Source organism: Cynoglossus semilaevis, chromosome 19, assembly GCF_000523025.1.
Source record: "Cynoglossus semilaevis isolate Cse_v1.0 chromosome 19, Cse_v1.0, whole genome shotgun sequence".
In the NCBI taxonomy this organism is placed as follows: domain Eukaryota; kingdom Metazoa; phylum Chordata; class Actinopteri; order Pleuronectiformes; family Cynoglossidae; genus Cynoglossus; species Cynoglossus semilaevis.
In genome coordinates this window covers 4634167-4661478 of record NC_024325.1, presented here as the reverse complement: position 1 = coordinate 4661478, position 27312 = coordinate 4634167, and the positions used below count along the sequence as shown (strand labels likewise).

General features: G+C 38.3%; 1 protein-coding gene across 5 annotated transcripts; it reads right to left on the bottom strand.

Moving 5' to 3' along the window:
• Positions 1 to 713: 713 nt before the first annotated feature.
• On the bottom strand, positions 714 to 27233 carry aff4 (AF4/FMR2 family, member 4). Of its 5 annotated transcripts, none has more exons than XM_025065603.1 (22): positions 23078 to 23833; positions 19856 to 23043; positions 16756 to 16885; positions 12470 to 13279; positions 12111 to 12149; positions 11844 to 11930; positions 11516 to 11543; positions 10995 to 11058; positions 10748 to 10837; positions 10180 to 10324; positions 9266 to 9974; positions 8989 to 9140; positions 8694 to 8779; positions 8021 to 8252; positions 7319 to 7416; positions 6829 to 6892; positions 5932 to 6068; positions 5699 to 5770; positions 5522 to 5615; positions 5330 to 5373; positions 4830 to 5047; positions 714 to 4123 (listed from the first exon to the last, which is right to left on the bottom strand). In XM_025065603.1, the coding sequence occupies exons 2-22, from the start codon at positions 19870 to 19872 to the stop codon at positions 3996 to 3998; spliced, it is 3444 nt and encodes a 1147-aa protein (XP_024921371.1). In that variant the 5' UTR covers positions 19873 to 23043; positions 23078 to 23833; the 3' UTR covers positions 714 to 3995. The 5 variants fall into 5 exon arrangements, with proteins under 5 accessions (XP_024921371.1, XP_024921370.1, XP_016897358.1 ...); XM_025065602.1 differs by having other exon boundaries at positions 10748 to 10840; positions 23078 to 23831; XM_017041869.2 differs by lacking the exons at positions 19856 to 23043; positions 23078 to 23833 and adding an exon at positions 26585 to 27233 and having other exon boundaries at positions 10748 to 10840.
• Between the last annotated feature and the right edge of the window lie 79 nt (positions 27234 to 27312).

Below are 27312 nucleotides of genomic sequence, written 5' to 3'. Positions count from 1 at the left end.
TCTGCAAAGATGATGGGACTACATTAAAATAAAAATAAAAAATAATAGAAGAGGAAGAGATTTAGCTTTGTTAGCGTTGATGGACGGTGAACAGGTCAACCCTTAAAAAAGTATATTAATGCAACAACAACAACAAAGACATAAAAAATCGCGCTGCTTTAATGAGAAATTAATATCTGTCCACACAAGAGTTAATTTTGTCAGGGGAGCACAATGTCGACTGAAAAACAGCTAATCATTTCTAAGAGGCTCTGCCATGCAAAGCAATGTGAACTATTTAGAAAACCTTTGCCTCATTCTCATAATGATTAGCTCTGCAACAGGAAACTGCATCACGCCAGGGACAGTAGCTACTTAAGATCACCATTTCCTATAGGGGTCGCCAAAGACATTCAGGTTGGTTGAACGTGTAACGTTTAGTGTTGATTACGTTTTTAAAGTAATGATAGTACAGCTCAGCGCTAGACATAGATATAGTAATAAAACTTGTCAAAGATGTTGAAGACACATGAGAGACATGTCTCAACATGTTAATTTAAATCAGATGCCTTTTCCATTTCAATATCTGTTGTGGAACTTTGACCTCTTTTAATTTTGCTTGCTGTAGTTTTTAATGTTGTAATCCTCTACAAACCCAGGTATTAGTATGTATGAGCTTATTATATGGTCTTAGAAACTGAGGATAAAAGCAAGGACAACCCCATCAAAACAAATCCATATAGATATATTTTATTCTCAATACGGCAAAATACAAAGAATATTCAGGACAGACTCTCATTAGTCACAATTAATACTCACTTCACAAGAATGCTTTTAAATTACATAACCTAAGTTTGAAGATCAAACTCAAGGGAGTACCTTCCATCTTATTGCATCAGTTACATAGTATCTCTACTGTGAGTTCTCGTAAAACTAACCCAAATTGGACTATCGTACATAGTGTATGCTGCAGGGCTCCCTTTTAGAGTTATGATTTAGAAAATACGGGTGTTATACAACGTACTGTATAAATTGCTACGACTGTTGTCATTGTAGAGAAATACCTCTGTTGCAAAAGACATCTTGGACCGATTCTTCAAAAGGGAAAACATCTCATGAGGAAGAAACAGACGTGGTTTTACACAAGAGACTGTACACACCCATCATCCATGCCCTAGGATCGACAATATACATTTCATGAAAAGTACACAGCTCCATATCAAATACAGAGAAGACAAAATATTCGCACTTTGATTTGGAGACATTGATGATGATGTAGAGACATGATACCGAGAAAGGTTGAAGCAGGATACAAGTATACTACAGTAAGAAAAGGAGTGAGAGACACATTGGATATACAGCGTCGAGAGACTCTTTAAAGGCGTCTCCGCAACAGCCTGGAAGAAGAGCACAGGAGAAAAGCCAACAGAGAAATACAAATGTGCATCAAGTATCTTCACCAACATATTTACAGGATTTCTTAAATTTAATAAAAATGCCAACCTGTAGTAGAAATCCACCCTTAAAGAAATGTTATATTTACAATTTATACACATATTTAAATAGAAACATGCAAGTATTAACATCTTCCTACTGAATGTCAAAAACATCATCTGACCCTGGATTCTTTACGGTTAGACTTAATATTAAGCACTACTTACAATGAAATTTCATCAGGAACAAAGCCTATACATTTATACCTTCCTATTTCAGATGGTAATAGCAACGGTAATATGGGGAAAAAGGAGCAAAGAAAAATAAATAAGGGATTAACAAACAGTTAAAAACAAATTCTGATGCCTAATTTATACATTTGTCTACACAAGGCGCAGACCTGTACTTACAAAGTGAACCAGTGTATGAAGACAGAGGAATTCCTATGAGAAAAGTGGCCTCCAGCTTTAAGTACAAAATGGCTCAAGCCATCTGTGTTTGGTTATAAAAACAGATCTATTTACACACACGCGCATGCATGCATACATTCATACATTCATTCTAAACCAGTACTCAAAAAACTGCAAAAGCTAAAAGGCATTGGACACTTTTGAGTTCATCAGGCTTCTCACTGAGGTGGACCAAAAAAAAAAAAAACAGAGGTGAAGGGAGAAAAATCCTAAGCTTGGAAAATATACCCCCACATAAACAGACACTTTTGTTTGTAAAAATCCTGCATAGATTAAAATAATACATCCTCTGACTAACTTTTTTTTTAAGTGCAGAAGGAAATAACAGTATCCCCTCCTACAAAAAAGGTCAGGGAGCCAGTGAAGGAAAGAAGGAGAAACAATGAAACCTGGGCTTAGAGGTAAAGCTAAGCTAATATTTGAAATAATGGAAAAGTCCATAAAGTTAAGGAGAAATCAGTCTTTCACCAGCTGACATTTTAAACCCATCTTCAGTTAACCTATAAATCCTGATGCTGAGTTTGTAAAACAGAAAAAAGTGTTGGATGATAGAAAATGTCAATTCAAACATCATTTTCAAACCAACGTGAAATAAGGAAATGTTTTAATCTGGACATGCTGACTTACACCAAGAATCATTTACCTAAAAATAAACCTAAAATTCTTATCTATAGGCTTGTAATACAGGTAAGATTTAGCTTTTAAATTTATATAGCAACAATTGACATACACATACATTGCATACTAAAACCCCGGTTCAACCCTGTTTTAAACGTACACATTTAAAACATTCCACCTCTGCTTCAGCAGAAGGAAATTTAAAAAAAAAGTCACTTGGTATATAAATAAAAATCTATAAAGGCATTTATACTCCTTACTTGAAATATATAATCATAGATTTAAATCTCTGTTGTATAAATGCAACACTGCAAATCTGCATCACTACTGATTTTGCTCTCCAGGGGAAGCTCTTTCCTCACAGAAGAATTGACATTCCACTGTGCCAAATGGAGTGGTCACACACGCCCAGTTTCTAAAAACCAAAATGTGGCTGATGTTCAATACTTTCTAGATAGTCCCTGATGATTTCTGTTTTTAAAGAAAAACTCCAGTAAAACAGTAAAACAAGATTAACACTGACAGGAAGTCACTGATCCTTGAAGAATTATTCCTCAATCAAGATTTCTTGCTACACGGGGTAAAGAAAAACCCCACACATTTGTAGAAAGAGAATCTCTTAATTAGTGCTAACGTGACGAAGGCCAGGGGCTTTGATAGCAGACCCTAGAGGCCAAGCGAATCACTACACCCAATAGAACCCTGGGGATTAAATCACAATAGCCATGTCTTTCCTAATAGGATTAAAAAAGCATATGATTATTAAAAAATTAAAAGACACCGTTAAATAGAAATACACCAACCAATGTGTTTGCAAGTGTGTCACAGTACCAAATCAGAAAGAGAGGGTGAGTACAAATAGTCATAATGATCTTAAAAACTTAAATTCATGTGATTATTTTTTATAAATGCATAAAATGACGACTGCGGCTACAGGTGACAGAAAAATAAATTACTGTTATGACGAGTGACTGTTTGTTTTCCTGTAGCTCACATACAAGGCACAAAACTGATAAAGAGAAACCTTCGTTTTTAAAGCACCTGTGGTGTTCAAGGGAGGTACTTTGGTGAAACAAAGTAGAAGTTAAAAAAGCCAAAGTAGCCTACGAACCTAAACCTCGAACTTAGTGTATTGGTTATAAATAATTAATCCAGCATTACCATGCCAAAGAGATAAAAACGTGGCATTCAGATAAGGTAAGAATGCTGATATACTGTATGAAGAATGGCAATAGGCTCCTTTTTTGCCCGTGAAGCAGTTTTTTGATGCATCTTCCTGTGTGGTGCTGTCGTCGAATGTGTGAGATGTTTCTTAATTGCTCATTGGTTTTTTGGCAAGCTGGTGTAGAAAATGGACACAGTGCTGGAGATACTTCTGAGAAGTTTCTGTGTTTCTGTGGATTCTCGAGGGCATGCTTGTGTCTCTGAGCACAGGAGTCTGAGACTGAGGTGGTGAGTGGTGTGTGGAAGCTGGGGGCCAGGAGCCAGTCCTTGCTAGGGAATAAGCTTTGCATCCAGGCGCAGCCAGTGGAGGCCTTGCCGTGTGTAACGCACCAGTTCTGTCATGCTGCTGGTGTTGAAGATCAGAGGACCCATCACTTTGTCCAACTCCACGAAAAAGTCTAGACAAACAAAAGGCACACAACAGGAAATTAAAGTCAGTCTTCGCAAATGAGACAGCTGAACACAGGCATCATGTTGTTGCCAAAATACAATTTTAAAGAACATCTAAATTTCTCTCATTACAGTAGCAAAACAGTGACTGCTGTCATGACTCTATTTTCAAAATATCATCCACGCTGCTCTACACTCACAAACAAAGGGAAATACATTTTTAGAGTCACTCTTCCAACACTTGTTGTCAAAGTATACACCCGGAAAAAGCAGAACAGTTGGATGTAACCTGTCACTCTCTCGCTTTCTCCCTCTCTCACCCTTCATGTATGCATGTGTATCCTGCTAAATGTAGATATTCTTCGTACCCATAAGACAGGTGACAGAAATAGAGAGGCAGGAACAGCAGAGGTGAAGCACTGTTTTCATATTGTTTATTATCTATTGCACAGATGAACATGATGCAGAGTCAGCGACATCAGGTGATTGATTCAATTTTAGGCATCCTACGACCTTTGGTATTATATCGGACAATAAAACTCTATTAAAACAGCCTCTTGTTTCCTCTATTTATTATCAAGGTGTCACTAATTTGTCCACAAATCCAAGTTTTATTTTCAGCAGCTGTCAGCACAACGTGCATCCTATAGACATACAGAGGCATGCCTTGTCATCCAACAATATAAATATACTTCTATGACAACTGAAAGTCACCTTTTGGCTCCTTTGATAGCTGCTCTGCTTGTTCCCAGACCTCAGTGGCATACAGGAAGTTAGAGGTGACCTGGACATAGCTGGCAGCCATCTGATGGATACGCTGAGGTATGGTCACAGACGAGCTAGCGCTGCTGCTGCTGCTGACTGACGAGTAACTACCGGCCGTGCCCGGGGAGAGCTTAGGAGACACTGGAGAGGGCATACCTGCTGCCTTACTGTAGCAGGAAGCAGAAACAGGCAGAACAAAGACATTCAGGACAAATGGACTCAAGCTGAAATTGTCACAGGCTGTCCTTCTACAGGATACAAATATGACTTAGTAAGCTAAGATTTTCCTCAAAATATGCACGGAAGACATCTGTACATGCACTTACAAACTGTATTAAAGTGAATGAAAAACTACACCAATAATACTTTTACAACATAAGACAAGTGTTTGGGGGAAAAAAAATTCAAAAACTTCAAAGGTCCCAACAAAAAAGAATGACAGCACTTACTTTCCCATTCCAGGAGAGGGAGCCTGGGTGTTACTCAGTGAATTCTGTGGAACAAAATGGAGGAAAGGACATTATGTACACAAGGGAGAAGTAGGTTACACATTCACAGAATAAGTATATTCCTGGAATTTATATTGCTTTCCTGTGGTTATGCAATTCTGCTAAGATAAACTAGGGGGAAAACAGGAGTACCTTTAAGTGTTCTGTGAGTGTTTTGGAGTATTTCAGTGCACTGTCTTTCCTTAACTTGAACAGCCGCAGGTAGAGGAGGGACTGGCATCGTAGGCTTGAAAAACAAAAATAAACAAATAATGACGACTGACTGAATAAACAGCAGGACTCATCCAGAGATCAGGTCCCTGAACTCACCAAAGCACTGCAAGCCTCTTGTCTGCTGAAGTAGCATCGGGGGCCAAGTAGCTTTTTAACTTCATAGTGTATCTGAAAATAAAAACATATAAAACATTTGGCTTCTGTAAGCATCTACACTTTTGAACAATTAAATAAGTCATATATTAGTTTCAGTAATTGTTGTCTTTTATTCTGAATGGCCCAATTGTTTTTCATTTACTCCCTTTAAATAATACTAAAGAGGTCCTTACTTGATCAGCTCCACAGTTTCAGCATACATAGGGAAGGGTGACTTGGCCTCTTGGGCACTCTTCTCCAGAGCGTTACCACATTCAATAAACGACACTACAGCATCCAAATAGTAAACTGCCTTCTCAAAGCGGTCCAACTGTAAAGACACAGAGCAACTGTATTGGTCAACAGTAATTTAATTAATTTAAGCATGTGATCAGAATTGAGCAGTAAAAATTGTCTAATGCACCACAGTTGCACTGAGTCCATCAATGCTTCCCCGTCATCTCCTGTCCATAAATTATTTGTATTAATTCTAATACATAGACTATTGTGTCAGGTGTATAAAATTAAAAAAAAATTTAAATAAGGTGATTTTAGGTTAAGAATTGTATTAACTCTATTTTATTAACTATGTGTTGGAGTACACATCACACTCCCTGTGCCAATATCCAACTTAAGTACAATGTAAAATCTGTCAATTTCAACAAACAAATAGTTTAACCCTTAAACTGAAATACATATTTGAACATAAATTTAAAATAAAAAGAAAGTCAATTTAAACAAGCAGCTGTACAAAGTATCACACGATCCGCAGGTGAGTATCTGACACTAAGCTGATTAAATATCCTCACCAGATCATGTAACAGCTTATGTTACTTTTTCTTTCTCTGCCATAAACTGACAACAAGCAGAGGGGAAAAAACTGGGTCCATGAAATATGAGATATTTCACAAGGATAAATACCGTAAAATTAACCTTAAAGCTGTTTTCAAAATCTGACCAGGATGTAGTTTTACATTTAGGTCTAGACCACGTCATTTGACACCTGTCTCCTCTCCTGGCTTTGCATGTGGAAACCCGCACTGTAATGTCTCCATTGACTATGTAAATAGTCTTTGGACCATTGCTCTTACCAGTGCATCTGCATTGTGTTTCAGTTTCTTTGCCTCCTGTAAGTAGTGATCAGCTGAATGGACCCTGAAATGAAATTCAAACAAAACATATTAACAATAATAATACCAATAAATAACAATCAAAGAACAAATTATTTTGTCACAGCAGTGTTGATTTTGACTGAATGTTATCTTTGTCTTAGACCCAGATTTGTCAATTAAACTGTTTTAATTTAACTTAATTTGACAAAATACTACAGTTTTTTTTCACATAAATGCTTTGTGTAATATTTTCGTGTTTATAAAAAACAACATTTTTATAAACATGCTTTAGAACGATTTCCTAGAGCCTCTTAAAATGTAAATGAACATCACATTTCATGTAGTCCCATTTACTCATAACCAAACATAACTGTTGGGTTTTTGGCATTAAAAACACCCCAGAATCTTTAAAGGCTTGTTTTAAATGTCTCAGTGTGAGGTTATCCACAGTGAAAAGAGCTCTCCTTACCTGTCTTCAAACAACAGCTTGGATCTCTGAGACTTAGAGCTCTCCATGGAGAGTGGAGGCACAGCCAGCTGGTTATCACAGCCCTTTGAGGATTTGTCCTGCAGAGAAAAGAAGCAGGAGGGAATATAGTTTCAATAAAAAAGCCAGGTGTTTGAAGTGAAGGACAAAAAATAAAAAATAAAAAGGTTAACAAATAAAGACTGTAACTCTAAGGGTACCAGCCATGGACTTGTCTGCTTTTTTCTTGATTGACAATGTAGAGCATATTTAAACATTATGAAATACTGGTTCAGATTGAAATTAAGTGATATATTTGTCAATGTTGCATCGCATGGGCAGCAGTGTGTGGAAACAGTGCCTTGCGCCGTGCACCTCAGTAGCATTATTGATGAATTTGAACCTGCAATCTTCCGGACACAAGCCCGCATCCTTAACCTCCAGGACACCACTGCCCCAGTTTACACAAACTGACTGTCAACATGCACACATGGATCATTTGCTGATCTATGTTCTCCACCTTTAGTTCCTTTCTCTTCTTTTAGAGCTTTGTAATTTCCTTCCCTCCAGGGTAAACACAGTATATTGCACAGCTGGCAAACACGATTAAAGACTTTACTCTGACTGTACACATTGCAATATCCACAGTTGTTGTCATCTATACACATGCAGAGCTGATTCCCTCGGCAGTTAGGTTTCACCCACCTTGCCATCACGTGTGCTGCGTCCCTTATCTTCTCCTTTTCTATGCTTGGAGCTAGAGTTGCCTTTATTGCTGTGCCCCGCCTCCTTTCCACTTCCAGTCCCACTGGACAAAGACGCGGACTGGCTGACCGTCCTCTTCCGACTCGGATGCTCTGCCTTGGGCGTTCGCTGCAGACCTGACATGGATGGAGAAGGGACAGGCTCCTCTTTTTTCTCTAAAGACCTTTTAGACCTGAGGGGACATGAACCAACACATTTTTAAATTAAAAAAATTAACCAAACTGTTCTGTACCCATATTTTAAACCATATCATGTAACATCAGAGCTCAGGAACGACACCTAAACCTTATCTGTTCTGTACCCATATTTTAAACCATACCATCAGAGCTCAGGAACGACATCTAAACCTAAACATGTAATTCAACACTGAAGACAAAGCACAGACGTCACTGGAACAAAGGTTAACATGTGCAGGTTCAAGAGATAAGAATGTAAATAAAGACACGTCTGGAAATTATTTCTTACATCAAAATAAGTGTTTTAATTTATTTTAATCAATCGTTGGTAGAAAGAACTTTACTCCACATTCGATATTTTGCCAGTGTTCAATGAATTGTTTTCTGTGTTGAGAAATATTAGTAACGAGAAAGTGGAAAAGAAAAAAAATACTCACTCTTTACTGCTGTTTTTATGATGAGATAGAGACTTTTCCTCCAACTTGCAGCGTTTGCTCTCTGGCTTTGAACTTTCGTCCTCAGTCTGAAAGGTCCAAAATATGAAAAAACATTCAGTAGATCATTATAAATCACCTGCAGTCACAAACATCTATCAACACAACTGATGTGATAAACACATATGATCTCTATCACAAAAGATTGTTTTTTTATTAATACTTAAATGATAACATATTTTAGTAATTTTAAAGCAATAACAAAATCAAACAAAAAAGTTTAGGAACGGAGGTTTACCTTGTGTTTCCTCTTTGTCTTACTGGAGCTCTTCTCAGAGTTCTGTTTGCTGAAGTCTTTGCTGTCTCTGTCAACAGAGTCTTCCCTCTCCATTTTTATCTCTGAAGGATCTTTGTAGGGACGCCCTGGAATCCTGGATAGCAAACTAAGATCTAAAGACAAATGAAGACAGAAGGGAAGTTCAGAGATAAGGTTCACCTTGATGTAAAGTTTAAGAAAAGCTTTAGAAGTGTTTCAGTTATTTGAATTATTTGCCTTACGAGTGGTATACACTGACCTATTTTCACCAGCAGAACCTGCTGCTGAGGTGGCCTGGCAGGGTATCGCTCCTCAGGATCACTTAGTGGAGACAACAGCTCCTTTTCTTCCATTGGAGAAAACACACACACGGGCGTCCTGATGCTCTCCTGATACTTGGGCGTCTGCGACGAGGAGGGGATGCTGTCATTTTCCTCAGAGTCCGATGATGAGGAGTCCGTATCCACAAACTCCCGGGACTTCTGCTGAGAGGTCTTCATGGGAGCCTTGGGCTTGCGTTTGTCTACAGTGGTGGTAACAGTAGCCGGGGTCGGTCTGGGTGGTTTTTTGATAACTGGTTTGCGAGAACCCTTCGTAGCAGCTTTGGTTCGAGGTATCTCCGGAGCTGGTTCACTCTCTACTCGCAAGCCTCCCCTGGGTTCCTCCACCACGGGGGGCTTCTCAGACTTTTTGGGCTGTTTCTTGCCAACACGAATACGAGGATTTGTGCCACCCTCGCTCTGGGCAGGGGACTTTTGCCGACCGCGGCCACCCTCTGCTCCCTTCTGTGCTGCTCGTAGATCTCTACTGGGAGCAGGTGCAACTGAGTCTTTTGACCCCCCACCCTGGCTGCCATAGCTGCGTCCTGAGCCGGTATCTCTGCCTTCCTTCTTGCACTTTGGAGGAACATTACTGTCTTTCTTAAACCAGTTGTCCAGCTGCCACTTGTTGGCCATTGGTTGCTCAGGCTGAATATGAGAAGAAAACTAAAGTCAGCAGTGCGCTGGGAGCTAACATTGTAATTATTTATATTATCTTTAGCTTATTAAAGTTAACAAAAATGTTTTTTGGGAGGAGCAAAGAACACGTTTATCATTATTATAAATATGTCAGAAACTATACAGTTGTGTTAGTTAAGTATCATTCTGTACAAAGATACTGTTTCATCATTACTTCAGGAGAAGCGGGTCGCAGAGGCTCGTTGCCTTCACTGTCTGACGTACTGCTTTCACTCTCGCTGTCCGAACCTGAGCTGCTCTCTGAGCCGCTGTGACTACTGGAGTCATCGCGGGACTGTTCTGGTCCTTCACTGTTATTGCTGTTATTGTACGAGAGAGAAGAAGAGAGAAGAGAGGTGCAGGAGACAAAAGGTGAACAAAATGATAAATCACATTTGAATAAATTCAATACACAAGGGCACTTTTCATAACAAAGGGAAAATTTGCTGGGATCCACAAAATGCTGAAGTGACATTTAGATCATCCAGCTACTGGTGCAACTCTTCTTATGTGTGTACACCTATGCAGAATATGAACTTCTTCACGCTATTACTACATTACATTATCACTACAATATAATATGCATGGACTCAATTTAATCTATGCATCTTCTCTTTTATTAAAAGTATTTTCTAATACAAAACAAACACTGCTGCAGCTTCAGAAACTCAACACCTGACGGGCACATTTAAAAACAAAGCTAAAGGGTCATTAAGCATGTTTCACTGAGCTGCTTTGTTTACCTTGCCGACGTGTTCCTTGAGGCATTCTTGGCAGGATCTTGTTCTACATCACTATCTTCACTGCTGCTAAGCTTCAGGTCATCCTCAAGCCTACTGAGATATAGTTAAGCACCATTAAACCTATGTAAGTAGTGTACGATTACTAAAGGGTTTCCGAATTCATTGTGAATACTATCTGCAGTATGTGTCCTGTTCTTAAGTAATGGAAGTAACGGAATGAAACAAGAAAGAAAAGTGAAAATCTTACGTGGGTTGATCGTCACAAGCTTTGGACTGGTGGCTGCTGGAGCTTTTAGAAGAACTGCCCCGCTCTGCAGACGCACCAAGAGGATTCATAAGCAACATGTGACAGTGAAAATGTATGTAAATGTCTTAAATGTACATAACTAATTGTTCCTCAAGCTAGTACTGAGTAATGTAATGTTGGTTTTGATACTATTTGTTATGCTTTTTTTCTTGTTAGTCTAATATATACATAAAAAAATGCATATATTCAAAGATATTTATAGACATTTAAATAAATACACAGAAAAATATAGAAGTACACACACATATATATAAAATAAAATATAATTTGAGACATCTGTCTATTTTACAAAAAATAAACTTATGTTTGGGTAAATCTCTTATTTTTCAATTAGTAGTTGTGCTGCACTGCTTGATGAGCTACTGAGGATTTAATTTCAAGTAGGGCTTTTAGGGATATTAATATATGTAAATAAAAATACACACAAGATCTATATATTCTAAGACATATGGAATACTCACTATGTCCACTTGAAAATGGGTGAGAATCCTGTAATAATAAAAAAACACAACTTGTATAATATATAACATACCACGTCATATTAACAATCTGTCCTTAAAATTAATGGATACAATTGTCTTACATTTAATAGAGATATCAACATTACTTACAATACTACTAATATCATGGAGTTTATATATAAATTCTACAATAATACATTTCAAACCTGTATAAAAACATGAATATGTTTGCCTGCATGTTTACAATGCAGATGTTGGCAGTAGAAGACCAACTGGCATAAGCCTCATAATACATTAGGCTGGGTTACAACAACTGACGAATGCTAACCTTGGTAGGAAATGGAAACTTGGAAGGCTCTGTTTTGCAGGGGGTGTGGATGGCTGTCAGTGGAGGGGGCCACGACTGAGTCATTTCCTGAAAGAAACACAAAACACACACACACACACACACACACACACACAGAGGCAAAAATGTGAAAATGAATCGTAAGGTGTGAGTCATGACATTTGTTCTTTCTTTGACTCCGGGTGAAGAGCGTTTTTTTTTCCTTTTCCTCAATGGTCAGTTCTTAAGTAAGTACAATTTAGTACTTACCTTCAGAATTTCATCAACACAGTTGGCGTCACCTGATCCCTGGAGAGAGATAAACACAGTGTTCAGCACATACACTCATAAACAACATGATGTCAGTGCAGCAGGTGAGAGGTGGCTTCCACTTTCAGAACCATGACTCATTCTATAGGCGTTCTCGTGACTTTGGTCACATCTTGATTAACAAGCCATCGGGACGTTTACTGCAATCATTACGTGCCTGTGAATTTTTCTTCCTTGGATTAACAGTGCAGTGTTGTCTACAACTATAGATATGATCTTCACAGCTCAATATCTCAACAAGTGAGCAGTGGTGAGTGTTAGGCAGTTGTATACTAAATATAAATCAAATCAAACATTACCTCTACAGGCTGGGAAGGAATCTTGAGTTTAGAAAGCGAGGCCTTGCCGTTGGACTTCATCTCTCCCATGGTGCTGCTGTGTGACTGTGCACTGTAGCTTTCTGCTTGTGAGCTCTTGGGTTCCGCTGTTTCCTGGCCGTCCATAGGACGCACATAAGCAGTTGGTTTCTGCAGCATGGAGCCGGGTTTGGACATGAGAGACGGGGGAAAGGCCTGACTCGATATTTGTCCACTCGTAAAAGAAGTGTGAACCCGTAAGGGCGAGTCACAATTGGCCTCCCTGTCTCTGGGAGACTTGGAGCGGTAACGCTCTTTGCTGTGATGCTGCTCAGCAGCCAAGGAGTTCCTAGAGTGGCTGTTGCCACTTGAGGAACTTAGCGAGCCTTTGGCCGGACTCGATGTGTGCGTCTTTGAATGTTCAGATGCTGCACTGTGTTTGCTTATTTTCTTTTCCCGCACTTCTCCTGAGTGTCTTTGGTTGCTGCTACTACTGCTGCTACTGCCTCCGTTGTTCCTCTGGCCGCTGTGGCCCCCTTGGAGTCCTGAGCGTTTCTGTGATTGTGATGAAGATCCACTGGCTGCAGGACCAACAGGAGTCCACTTACTGTTCTGACTGCTGCCGCTGCTGCTTACACCACGCTGGTCCCCAACAAATAGAGGTGGACCTCCTGATTTCTCCTCAGAGGAAGACGAGCTGTTAGAGGGTTTAGCACTAAGCTTTGGAAGTGTGTCACCAATTGGTTCTTTCATCTCGTCGTAGTTGCCCAGCATGCTCTGAATACGGCTGGACAATTTATCTTCCTTGCTGGACTGAAAGAAATGGAAAGAACAGTGTAGTCAAAAATAACTTTATACATATGAAAATGTAATTTAAAAATGTTGGTATTCTGTATTTGTGAACAGACAGAATCAAAATAGACCTGATTCTTTCTTGCAGCAAAAGCTCCATGCACAGTGTGAGAATTCAGGAGTTAACAGGACTAGCAAAACACTTTTGTTGTATATGAATTGAATTCTATAACATGGTCAAAATTGTTACCCACAAGAATAGGCTCTAAATATACTGGTGACTGTCCTCTTAAACAATGACCTCACATCATCACACATTTCTGAGAAAGTTGGTCTGGTCACGACTACACTACATGGTTAAAAAGAGCGTTGAGCGTCTGCTGATCCAGGGAACTATATTCCTCCAAAAGCATTGTGTAAAATTTCTAATTGCATCCTATTTTGATTTATAAATCACAATTTTGCACTTTGCAGATGAACACACCACACTCCTCCAGCATATTTAATGTGACTCTATGATTTTTTTTTTACCTAATTCCTGGAAACAGCACTTTAAATGAGCAGGGTCTGTCAGTTTTCATTGGAAACAGTCAACTGTGGCCTCATCAGAAAGATATGTTGGTCCAAGCTGGTGCCAAACCGGTCCACACACTCTTTGTTGGACACAGATGAGGGCCTACTCAAAGTTCCCACACAGTGGTTAATCAATCACTTTGCAGCCACAGGTTCCAAGCAGCCAACCTGTTTGCAATCAGCCCAGGACAGACGTCTGTGCCGAGTATCCAGTTTCCTGCTAGGACCCGGACCTCTGTTCAGTTAAACAGATGCACACAGAGGGTCAAAAACCAAAGTCACCATCTGCTGGCAGGAAATGTAAAAAAAAAAAAAAAAACAACTTGATCTTAACGTTTACTGCATTAAAACCCCCAGCTTGGCTGAATTGGCTCACATAAGTGGAACTTGTGGACTGGACCATCACCTTTTTTTCCTCTGTGTTATTTTTTTTATTATACAAATTCAAATAATGTGCATTTTGCCAAATACCCTTAACTTTATTTTAAAGAGCAAAGTAATACACCAGTCTGTCTGTTTTTGGTTAACAATGTGGGTCTTATGTTATGGTCCAAATGTACTTCATAAACCATAATGGCCTCAGACAGCCATTGTTGTGTGTCTCTGATTTTAAACAGATAATTTCATGCTCGTCGTACGTTGCAGCTTAGTTACAACTGCATGAACTCGGCACCATAAAAACGTTACTGCCCTGCTGGTCTACATCTGCGAGGCCACAGCTGCAGCTGTGTGCACACATGGCCTTCAATGCAGAGCACAGTAAGCTTCCACTTAGTGGAGCATGACAGAGGAGGGGAGAGAAAGGGAAAAAAAAGTCAAACAAGAGATTACATAAGAGTGAGACAAGAAGGAGACGAGAGACACAAAGTGCAGAAAAACCTGCCATTTAACAGTTGCCTTTCCCCACAGGTCAGACAAATCTGCTCAGCAGACTTCCCCTCTCCTACAAACATCAATGACTTTTCCTTCTTCAGTGTCAGCTTTTTACCTTTTACTTTGTTGTGGTCCAAACACACAGGGCAGAACTTACTCCGCTCTGTTAGCCTGCCTGCGCCTAACAGGTCAGGACACATTCCTCTCTGCTACTCTGATGAGTTGCACCAGTTCAGGAGAGGAGCCACTTACCTCTGCTCAAATCTATTTAGTGGCAAAGATTAAACTGGTACATAAATCCTCTTAACAATTACACCGGCAGAGTAAAGGCTGGAAGCTGACTGCCCTACTTTTTTGTCTGTGTGCACAGAATGAAGACACAGAGAAAACAGAAGGAAGGGAATATGCTGTGCTCTTTTATTTACTTTATACAGCTTCACGACAAGCACCTAAGCAAGAACATGTGGTTTCAATTCAACCTGCTCTTTTTTGGCAGACTTAGTCATCAGCTGATCATCTGACAGCCAAAGGTAATTTATTGTAAGCCACAATCATATGGCAAAGCATCTAATACAATTTTTTTTTTTTAAAAAACATACCGGGCAGCACAAAGATCAATAAGTTTAATATTAAAGTCTACTGAGATCACAGGAATTTAAAGACAGTCAGCCATCACTGTGACAAAGGATCAGAGTGATCTTCAACAGCTGGTTTTATCAATCATGCAGTCTCCAAATGTTGCTCAACTTCATAGGTTGCTTAACTAGCTGCATTGACATTGCATATTCAACATATTCAATGTTAAAGAATATAAATGTATAAGTCCAGTCAAAATAAGTGCATCAAAAAAGACCACGACACAATGACATATCATTAAGTGGCTTTAAATATGCAAATGCAGCTTTCAAGAGACAAAAAAAAAAAAACAAACAACAACAAAATTGCCAGTAATTTACTCTGCCTGCATGTAAGAGCTGGGAAATCTAAAACAAAAATAGACCAGAGCCCCAACTTTGTTTTTGTCAATTTCAAACTTACTTAGAAGAAGGCAGAAGCTACACACTGTGAAAAGAAAGAAGAATTGTTCGAAAACAAAAGATACACGTTACTGCTACAGGCTTTAGATGCGTCAGTATTGATTGATTTTTTTTTTATGACGCGTTAGACAGTTGGCAGATCTGCACTGTAAGTTTACCCTGGTTGTGTATAGAATAGGGTTATTAATCATTTCTGCACAAAATTGATGTATGACTTTTTCTTTCTTTTTTCTTTTCTCTCTGGGAGAGGTTTTGCACCACAGTAGTGAACAGTGTTAAGAGACAATGATTTCCTTTTCCTTAATGTAAGTAGGCCAGAGCCCTGGTAGTCGTGTTCATTAAGGTATAGCCTGGCTACAATATAGGCAATATACTGTAGCCTCAGGTTTAAAGAGTTATACAGATTAAGCAGATATTCCTACTCCTGGCTTTTAAATCAGAGATTTCACCCAACTCCTCTTTCTTTTGGTGACAGACATGATCCCCATCCCCCCCGTAATTTATTATCTAATGACAGACAATTTTAAAGAAATCCAAACAAGATATTGACACTTTATTTAACTCAACATTTAACTTGTATAGCAAGCTACATGCTACATGGCTATTTCTTTAATAGCTAATCTAAATGCCCAAAGTTAGCCTCTGGCTCTGCTTTGTTTTGGTATTTTGTTCTATTAGGTAAAGAAAAATCTATTAGTTTAAAAGTTTAACAACTAAGCTTCAGATTATTTGAACAAGATATCTTATAGACTACCACATACGTAGAACATACGTCAGGAACGTTAGTTGAACAAGAATAAACAAACACCTACAGACTGAGGGTTCCCTTCTTACACCACAGACGCTTGAAGCTATACGTACATTCCTTTTTTGCCATTTAAAACAAGCAAATCAATTTTGGCATAAATGCTGGTGGTAGTGTGAGTGGTTTTCACTTCCTGTCACAGTTACAAATGCCTGTCAACTGACTGAATCAATTAGTGTCAACGGTGAAGATGAGCTAAATTCACTTACCACTTTGTATGGTTCGGGGAAGAGAGGGGAATTTGCTGGGAAGGCCTCGCCTCCTCCCTGTTGAATTTCTTGATTTCTCCTTTCTCTTTCTTTCATTCGTAGCACATTTCGGTCCTCACGGTTCATGTTGCTAAAATAAACAACAAAACACAAGACTTTGTTAAGAAGGCTTTCGTGGCATATAAACTTTATTGTTTTGTGCCCTGAAAAAAGCAACAAAAAAAAATGTAAACATATTAGCATTTAATATGCTACAATAACATCTTATTGTAAATGCAAGTTTTACATTATACATGTAAATTAAAAATGTATTCATTACTTACTTTTTTCTGTTTATCAATCAACCAGTTTTTTGTTTGATTTTTTTTTTTTGGTGTGTAAACAGTGAGAAAATGAGCACAATTCTCTGGTTTCTCTCAAAAACAAACAAACCCCAAACTATACTGTCAGCTTATATGTATTATAAAAATGTTTTCTTAGACAGTGTTTACTAATTTTTTCAAGATATTCATATGTTAAGCCACCAAGGTTAGTATTTCTTATTTTAGATTTGCTTTACCAGCATTTGTACTGGAGCTGCTAACCTAATGTTGTTGCTCTGTTCTGCTGTGTTTGCAATACGGGCTTCTCTTCTATTCTTCTACCAATTGTGTTGTTCAAAAACCATTGCCCTAAAGAAAACTTAATATATATTAAATAAATATTATAAATTCTAAACAGCAGTTCTCTCTTAAGGCAACGATGCTTTTATTGCAACACAATACTAAATTGTTCACAACAACGATGTAGTAACGACGTCCATATTTATATGACAGAGTCACAGTTTTTGGGTGAACTACAAGTCAGGCTGTTATTAGAAGACTCCATACATTGGGAATTAGGCTCGAGGGTCAATGAGTCACAGAAAAGACCTGCAGAGAAAGTACGTGCTAATAGGCTTAGGTAGTCTGGATACTGTGCAGCAGTTTACTTCTCTAGTCTACAATGTTCTTTTAAAGACAGCAAGAGAACTACATATCCAACACTGTTGGATCAACACCTTAAACAACAACAACAACAAAAAAATCGATGAGGAAAAAGAACAAAGCTAATTGTCTTTTCTCAAACCACAGCTGTACAACACATACTCGTGTCTTATACAGCTTAAACGTACTGCCACTCTGAGTGGCCTGAATGTGCCAAAACAAGGAGCAATTTCAGGACAGTGTCCTTCCGAGTGAATGTCTGGGTTCAATTTACACCCATGCTGTTACAGTGAAGACAACCAGAACATTCAACACAGAACAAAGCTCAATGTAAAACGCTCAAACCATGAACATTTAAACATAAGCCTGACTGGAAACAGTCAGCTTTGGAAATGTGGCTGTTGTTGTGTGTACATACTTTAACACAAAAGCAACAACATAGTTTGTTTAGGCCAAAGAAGCAAATCATCAGCCACCCGTGTCACACCTCCCTCCGAGTTGACAACTTTCAGGCTTTGCTAGCAACAACCACAACCTTCTTTTTTTAAATGCAGTTTACACAGCATGATTAGGCCATAACCCACTAGTCGCCTCCTAGACCATAAGCGCCCACACACGCAACACACTAGGGAGTTTAATTTCATGTAAGAAGAGATGATCAATTGACACTCTCACACTATTAATCACAACTTCACAATTTTACTGTTCAACTTCTTTTCAACTGGCTGAAACATTTCCAGCACATTTGCAGGTTGTTTCATCAGCAACAACATACACAGTGGTGTAATTTCATGTAACCTAGCCTACTTAAGTTAAGGAAGAAATTGGGCCCAAAAGGCATTACCATTAAACATCTGTGCTATTGTCAGAAATTTTAATTTAAAATTTAATACCAGAAAGTTGAATGATATTTATTACGTTTTACAGTAAGTCAACCAGTGGTATTTAATGCTTAAAGAGCAACAATCAAGTTCATTAACTGCCACTGAGCTTCTTGCTGTTTGTAACGTCTCACATTCGCGTTGCCCTGAGGGAAAAAAAGGACTCAGAGAGCTTGAGTGAGGTCTCAGAGCTTTGCATGACAAAAGAAGTTTAATTGTTAGGCAAAATTAAGCTAAGGAGAGAGTATAACACGGGGCAAAACAACTACTACAACATGGGCGGTTGGTGTTTTTCTGTTGTCGTCATAACACCAGAAACATTCAAGTGTGAATAGGCAGACAGCTTCAGTGTCCCTTTTATCAGGGGTTGTCCCAGTGGTAGACTGCACAGAGATTTGGCAGAGTTTTTACAAAGGGTAGAACCCAACCTGGAATTTCAGGACTGATGGAACCAAACCTTCTCATCCAACTCTAGCCCCAGTATAAGATCCAAGTGTAATTAAAGCACTTTTAACTATGACATTGAATCTTTAATTTTCTAGCTTAGTACGAAAAGTTCCCTTGCTTCTATTTGTTTGTTTGTTTTTTTACAGGCCAGCAGATGGAAGTGGTTCATGCAAATACACCTGGTCCTTAAACACTATCTATGAGTAAGACTTTTGACACAGGCCTCCTCCCAGTATGAGTCCTGGGTGGAAAAATACAGAGGAAGCCCATAATCCATAAATGAGTCATTTGAATAGCAGACATCAGAGGCAAATATCATAAATAAGCTTCTGCAGCAGAAGCTCTCTGTAGCGCTCCTAATATTATAGTACAGTGAGTATTTCTTTGAATTTAAACTACATAGTATAATAAGGCATGGTCACTTTCATTATTGTCATTTATTGCAATCATTTAGCTATGTAAGCCGGAGTGAAGAGGTCAAAGTCTGAAGAGTGGAAAAGTCAGTTCACTCTGTACCTAAATTAATCAGCTCATCTGCCTCAGTCACAACATTACAGCCAAGCCATGTCTTTGATACAAGCAGAAATTCAGTAAATAAGGCAAAGAACTGATGGTTATCTGAGCAATGTGACTACAAGACTGGTGGTTGTGTGACACAGACCGATGCAGCCTTTATACACAAACATTAAAATATGTACAGAGAGAAAGAGAGAGAAATAAAAGAAAACAAAAAATATGACTTTATTCCTACCAGACAGACTCTGAACCAAAAAGGTTAAATCTGCCAACTGTTTGTACATTTCTTACCCTGACTGAGAGGCCATGGCCACAATCACTGAAACATTTGAAGGTGGAGGGGAGGGCTTAGCAGATCTCCATAAAATTCAGAGGTTCTCTCGACATGACTTTGTCAGTCTAAAATATCTATGGCACCCCTATTCACTGAAGACCACCAGGCAGTCTTCTAATTAAATCACTGAGCGTCCAGCTGAAAAGACAGTTGAAAACAGATTTTCTTTGCTCCAATCGGTAAAACAGTACATTTCCTTAGAGTACAGAGAAATATGACTTAGTAAGTGGGGAGGTGACTGGCTGCTCCTTCTTGGGAGATACCACATCAGCAAACAGCAGGGGTAAGCCACATGTTCAGCTAAGCTCATCGGCAAACAGAACGTTTCCTTCTGTCTGTGTGTGGTTTGCTAATGTGGAGTAAGTGTCAGACAGTTCACAAAGGAGAAGAAGAGTGTTTATATAGCATTTTTAAGCCTTAATTGTTGTAGGGGCCCAGCCCGAGCATTGTTTTTTGGAAAATAATATTTATAACTATGTTGATTTAAAAAGCTCAAACTGTAACAAATGATTCCCTAAAACACTTTTTTTGATAAAGATAAAAAGTTTAATTTTATTTTTTATTATATGAAACCTAGTTAAAAAAACCTAAGTTTAAAAATCATCAAAATATTCTACTAACAATTACCTTGTCTTAGACACTTCATATACTTTTTTTGGACTTTGTATTACCTTCGTATTGCCGACACTTTAAATACTTTTTTGAACTTTGTATTATAATAGTCACATAAAACAGCCATGGGGGAAATAATGTTGAACAACTTTCCCCTTTCTCTGACAATGGATCAGTCTGCCCTGTCCCATAAAAGGAGATGTTATTTTACACCACAAGGCCTCTCCTCTGGTGTGATGTCACTGCCCTGTGCAAGTCCCAGCCAATCAGAGCTCATTTTTCCATCAACAATCTTCCTCCCTCCTTTCGTCACCCACTATGCCCTGAGCAGAGGGCAAAGCACCAGAGCAGCCTGTTAAAGGGACCCTGTATAGTTCGCAGTGTGCAGTTTGAAGCACAGTGGAGACATTTTCATCAGCTACAGGATGATGACACATGTTGACAGAGGTGTTATCATCATCACAAGTCTTTTTAACCACTGGTACAAAGATAGCATCTGAAGAATTGGTTGAACTGGCTTTTGATTACTTCTTTGCTTAAATCAAGATGACAGAAGTTCTTAAAACATAACATAGCATATATCTTTGACCTTGTTGAAAATTTAAAAAAAAACTGGCAGGCATGCTACAACATTTATGATTTTCTGTTACATCAAAAAAAAAGAAAAAAGAATGTAGCTTGACCTCTTACCATTTATAGACTCTATTTAAGCATACCTTTCTGATTCGGCACATGTCAATGACTTCTCTACTTTATTGAGTAGCAAGCTTTTAGTGTTTTGTTCCCAAATTACACAGTGGTAGCACCAGTAGGTGGCAGTATTACATCTAAATTTAATTGAACCTAATCTAAAGCCAGCTGCAAAGAAGATAACATCAGCACACATGAAAGTTTGGCGAACAGTGATGGCCGATGAGACTGCATGAGTAACTTGTTGGACAGTTTTGTTTTTAATTCACAATATTTAGCCCCACAACCAGCTTGGAGAGACAATTTAAAATTTGTCCATCCTGCTTTTTTTGCTAGTTCAAAGTGTGAACACTTTATTCTGAAAAGCAGCAGCAGTTTTCCAATGCCAAGCTTTATCTACAATGATTTTGAAGGACAATGGACATAATTTTGAAACTTGATGTCAGAACATAAATGCAAATAGTTACGTTTCATTTAATGCATAATATATATAACACTGCTTAAGCTGTCAATGCCCTCATTTGTCTTCCCGTGTCTCATCATTACAAAGTACAAAGTTTGACCTGAATCTGCACAAAAACATCTTAGCAGTAAAGAGGTACAGATGGGCAGTGCCACCAGCCCTGGAGCTTTTGGAGGCAGATCTGCTTACGGCAGGAATTCCAGAGTAGTGTCCTTTCAAATGCTGTAAACCTCTCTCATTGAAGCAGCTGTTTGAAACAGTGTGTGAAGGAATGTGTAAAAAATAATGAGGAAAATATCCATTATTTTTCTGAAATTACAATGCTATAAATATCTGTCAGCAAAAGAAAACTTTTACTTTAGATTTTCTTCAGTATTAATTCAACCGATTTTCTCTAAATGTTTATTTCTGTGATTTGTGTCTTGGGAGAAAAATGTCAAACCATGTGATTAATTTTAATTGTTCTAGGTTCTTTTGTTTATTCAGTCTTTGAGCCCCTTTAATATTGTCACACGGCTTTTAGATCAGCACCAATTAACATATCAAAACAAGACTCTTGAATGTTGACTGACATGCTCTTCAAACAACAGCTTAAACACTTTTATTCTGGCATGTTTGAAGCATTTGAGTAGCCCACTGAAATGCCTCCCCTCAGCAGGCCTGCATTGTCCCCCTCAGAGGGGGCTCGAAGAATTTACCAACCGTGGCTTGTTCCAGTGACTGTGCTGCTTTTACAAAGCTAATTAAAGCACATTCACAGTCCTTTTACATCCAGGAAAACCAACATTATACATAACAAATTAAAAAGTTGATCGCTAGGATGTCACTATCTCCAAAGTCTCTTAAAAACATCACTCAAAATAATGACAACAGAAATAATAATTTTTTGTGCCAACACACCCTATTTATTGTTTCTAAAGGATCGACATCGCAAAGGTTTCCTCAATGTGCACACAATGTATCTAATGAGGATTTTCTGTTTTTACACAACTACAGAGGCTCGTGAACTATAGTCAGCATTTGACTATAGCCAACCGCCCTCGGCCTCAAACCAAAACAGGCTTGTCAATAGAAATACAGATAAACTCCATATGTTAGGTGTACTTGGGTTACATTAAATTTCAGAACCTGAGCAACTCTGTTATTCAGAAAGAGAAATGTGTTAAAAGTTACACAATTCAGCTATTTAAAATGAGTTGTACAAGAGAGGAATATGTCAACAGCTATTTTACAAAACAGTTTCTAGTGCCTTTGGCCACATATTGTAATCTAGTAAAACAAGGCGTGAGCTACGGAGACATTTGCATTCTATCTCATTGTTTGGTCAAAGAGCAAGACACTTTGACAACATACTTCTGTCGTCACACAGATTAATTCCACCTGCATTAACTGTCGTCACACAGATTAATTCCACCTGGATTAATCTACTACTTACTTAAAGTCTACTTACTTGCATGTAAGTTGCCAAAGACTAACCTAACCCAACTCAAATACACCACATCTTAGTCATGGATCTTCATATTTTATAAACCAACCACAGTTACCTACCCAGGATGAAACATGACCTACTTAAACTGCAGTCATGAACAAAATCATACCCCACTATAATTAGCAGTTATACAGGTCGAACATCATCCTCAATTTAGGAGATGGGGGTGGGGTGGACTTATACTATATTTGACACTTACTGTCTTAGTACGTGTCTGTCTACAAATAGAAACATGTCGAACTATAGTTTACCTATTCTTCTGAACTGAAAATAAACTTGGTATCCATCCCCAGATACATGTACTGCCAAAACTGAAGTGAACTGAAATGACTGATGGATGGAGGAATATTTCTCAGTACCAGTAAGCAAACAACATTGCAGTGCACAATGAAAATGATGTGTTGTCCCAGCTAGATTTCACATCAAACCTTACAGTATTTTAGTTTATTCTTCACTTGGCCTGGAAATTGTACTCAGGAAATGTACCCTTACCCATTGAAAACAAATATTTAACTGTGTACATATCTGTAAAAATTAAATATCAAGATTATAGAATAGGACAGTGGTTCCCAAACTTTCTGCCCTCATGTTGCCATATTTACAGCTATTCTCAATTAACAAAAGAAATAACTTTTTTTTTTTTTTACTTTGGGGAAAATGCTGAAACTGAAATTAATTTGGTCTGCCAGACCTTCCTCAACACAACAGTACGCCCCCTTCTTACTAGTAAATTCCAGTTATTTCCTTAATCCCTTGTGGGGGGGGGGATTCATGAACTTAAGAATGTTCCTGCAATTAACTGCGACTAACGTAGCACTACACCACATAACACGAAAATAAAAGAAATGAAAGGCCATCACAAGTTTCACCTCCACAAAATTACAAAGTCACATGAGAGACAAACTGACATGTCATAAAACAAAAGCTGAACAACAGATGCACTATGTCCCAACAAAGTAAAGAGCATATTGTTTTCCTATGTGGGCTTTGTTACTAAGGAATGAAACAAGACCTGCTGCTGCCTGATTTGATTAAGGACAATTACAGAGCTTCTGGAAAAGCTCTCATACAAATGTTAGAATTATATTTTAATGGAGGACATTTTATTGTAAAAGACAAGAGCAACCCAAGGACAAAATGTGCTTCTATGTTTACTGGGGTTGAATAAATGTTGAAAACTGCTCAGAATTGTAAGCACTGCTCCACTTATGACATCATACAATTGTGATGATCTAAAAAAAATCCCTCAAGTTAGTTGTAGAGAAGAATATTAAAACTAAAAGGCAGTATAAAACAACGCTGTAGACAACCCAGTGCAAAAGACAAGTCAAAGCCCAACAGAACAAGCATAACCTCCTCTGTCCAGAGTGGATAAACAAGTCAACATGACATTATAGCAAAACATGTCTCTGTGCCCTTTGCTTGGCTTAACAAGTCAGTTACAATGAAAACCACAAAACAGGAAGTAAGTGACTTTAGACAGAGCTGTGTCACAAGGAGCAGCAGAAACATTTTATCTGTCAGATAAAACAGCCAATGCTTTTACCATATTAATAAAATGAAATTACGTTGATAAACACTGGAAAAAAAAGAGTAAGACATAGCCAAGATAATTCTGACTAAACCAATTGTATGTCCTAATTTCTCTGTTCAAACATTTAATTGAATCTTATTCAAAACTCCTGCATTTTTATCATTATCATAAAGATCCCAGGTCAGGTGCTCTTGCTTTTCAACAGTTTAAATTGTATTCCTGTTATCATTACATTTGTGATGTCACTAACCTTGAGACATATGGTGTGAAAAAAAACCTATAATGGACTACAATTTCTGACATGAAAATATTTTTTGGACACACTAAGGCGCCATATAAGTTAGAAAAGGTTTTTATAGGGGCTATGTTTAAATAGCGCTCCTTCAAAATGTTTTGTGAACTGCAAATTCACACTAGGTACAGCTTATACTCAAATTTTGCTTATATCCTATCCATTCTTATATTTGTATACTTCATAAACAAATATTTCAAATTCTTAAACTTAAGTCGATTTCTCTTAAATGCTCTTGAATGACAATTTCCCTCAAGGGATCAATAAAGTGTTTCTCATTCTGAGCTTAGACTCTCAGCTGAGGCAGTTTCCTATACAAGTTTTCTTAGATGAGGGTGCACTACATCAAAGTGTGGAGAAGAAAAACCCTCAAGGATAGCCCTTGTCACAAAATCCTTTTTAAAAACGAAGTACTACATTCAGTTACCAGGAAAGACGACCATCTTTTACGTTGTATTTTGGACTATAAGCCACAAAAGCCCGAGTGCAGGTCCACACGTACTGTCCACCAGAGTGTACATAATAAACAACTACACCCACACGACCAACATCCAGCCTGCACAGACAGTACAGAGAGTGGTACCAGTTCACGGCTAACTGTCATAAATGAGTTCATGCCCCTCTCTTCTTGCCCCACTACAACGCAGCGTCCACTGAGATAACAAGTTGACTGGTGAGCCACAGTGAGCTATAAGGTGTGTACACATGCATCAGTGATAAGTGCTGCGAGTTACTCTGGACTTGTAGTACATTTTCCGGCCCTTCCCCCAACTGTGGCACGTAAAATGGCTTCCCAGAAAAGCACATCATCATCAGCTGTCCCTTCAGCTAAACCAAAACTAAACATACTGGGTATTGTGTTGTCATCGGACCTCAGTTTACAAGTAACATCATTAAGGATTTTAACTTGGTAAAGCTAATGGAAAGTATTATGAATACAGAACTGCATGTATGACAACAATACTAAAAGTTTCTGCTTGTCACTACGAGTCAAATTACAACTCTCTTTGACCGTGTTATAAAAAACAGAGGTGTTATAATGCAAGACATACAAAAGGTGATGTAGTTAGAAATGAATATTTAGCTTATAAAGCCAAAATTAACACCAGTGACACAAATCGACGGGCTTATCCTTGGTTTGTTATTAACTCTTAAAAGCAAAGCAGTATCTTGGGGCCGATAAAAATAATTGGGACTTCGAATTATGTATGCATTTAAATTTATCAGAGGACAACAAAGGCCAAATAGAGAATAAACAAAAACACCATACGTCATAAATCGAAGTGTTTGCTAACATTACAGGATCAAAAACAGTCCCCATCACAACAGACTGACACCGCAATTCTAAAATAATCACATTACGTCAGCGAAATAATTAGAACTTCGACAATAACGCAATGAAGTAGCTTAAATGACTACTCATTAGGACCATTTTAATTGATATATGTATAAAACTATATTCAATTTAGCTTTAGCATTTTGTTAGCCATCCGGACCTGCTAGTGGCTAAGCTAACGGCTGTCTAGATCAGAAATCATTAGATTTTTTGAGAAAAACAATAACACTCGCCAAAAAATACAAATAATCACTAAGTACATTTAATTACCAAAATAGGGTTTTTGTGACATTCGGTATCCATACCTCTGGTCTTCTTTTCAGGCCCAAACCATTCTCAGCTACTGGAAAGCTCTTTTCTCTTTGTCTTTTTTTCCACTTCCAGATAGACGCAAAATGGACTCGACAGGACGCTGTTAACAGCTAAAATAGTAACATTGAACGGGCAGTCTACATATTTGTGTTAAAACACGCCCGTACAGAACGCGTTGAGCGAAAGAAAACCATTTCTATGTGTCGATCATCTCATTATTCCTAAAGAGAAGTGACTGATAGGTAAAGAAAGCTGGCTAAGTTAAGTAGCCAGCAGGTACCACCACAGACAGGACTAGATGCATGGATGGCAGCAAGCGGTGCTGCCTTCAAATACATTCGGAAAAATCTCATACCGAATTATAATCAGCCAAAACCAGTATACAGGAACCAAACTTTCTATTTTCTTTTCGATGAAAATTACCATTTGACTAAAAATGATCAGGGTTTACTTGAGTTATATATTGAAAAAATAAAAGAATACAAATTGTCCAAGCACACCAATATCCTTAATTGATCGACAGTTTCAAGCAAATGCAAGAAGTTGATCTTTATCCAATGATTCCTCAACAGCTCTGTGTATCGTTGATATCCACATAAAACTTCAATAATCCCCACAGTTTCTAATGCAACATTTTGTGACGCACACGTTACTCAGACTCAACACTCCGTTGACGTCCACTTCGG

What these genes read in the sequence shown, in the direction of transcription:
- aff4 (XM_025065602.1), bottom strand. An exon ending in TTCCTTCCCAGCCTGTAGAG is followed by an intron (nt 12,150 to 12,469) that starts GTAATGTTTGAT and finishes ATCTCTCTCCAG; the next exon opens with GGATCAGGTGACGCCAACTG. An exon ending in CCCTCTCCTGGAATGGGAAA is followed by an intron (nt 5,048 to 5,329) that starts GTAAGTGCTGTC and finishes TTCCTGCTACAG; the next exon opens with TAAGGCAGCAGGTATGCCCT.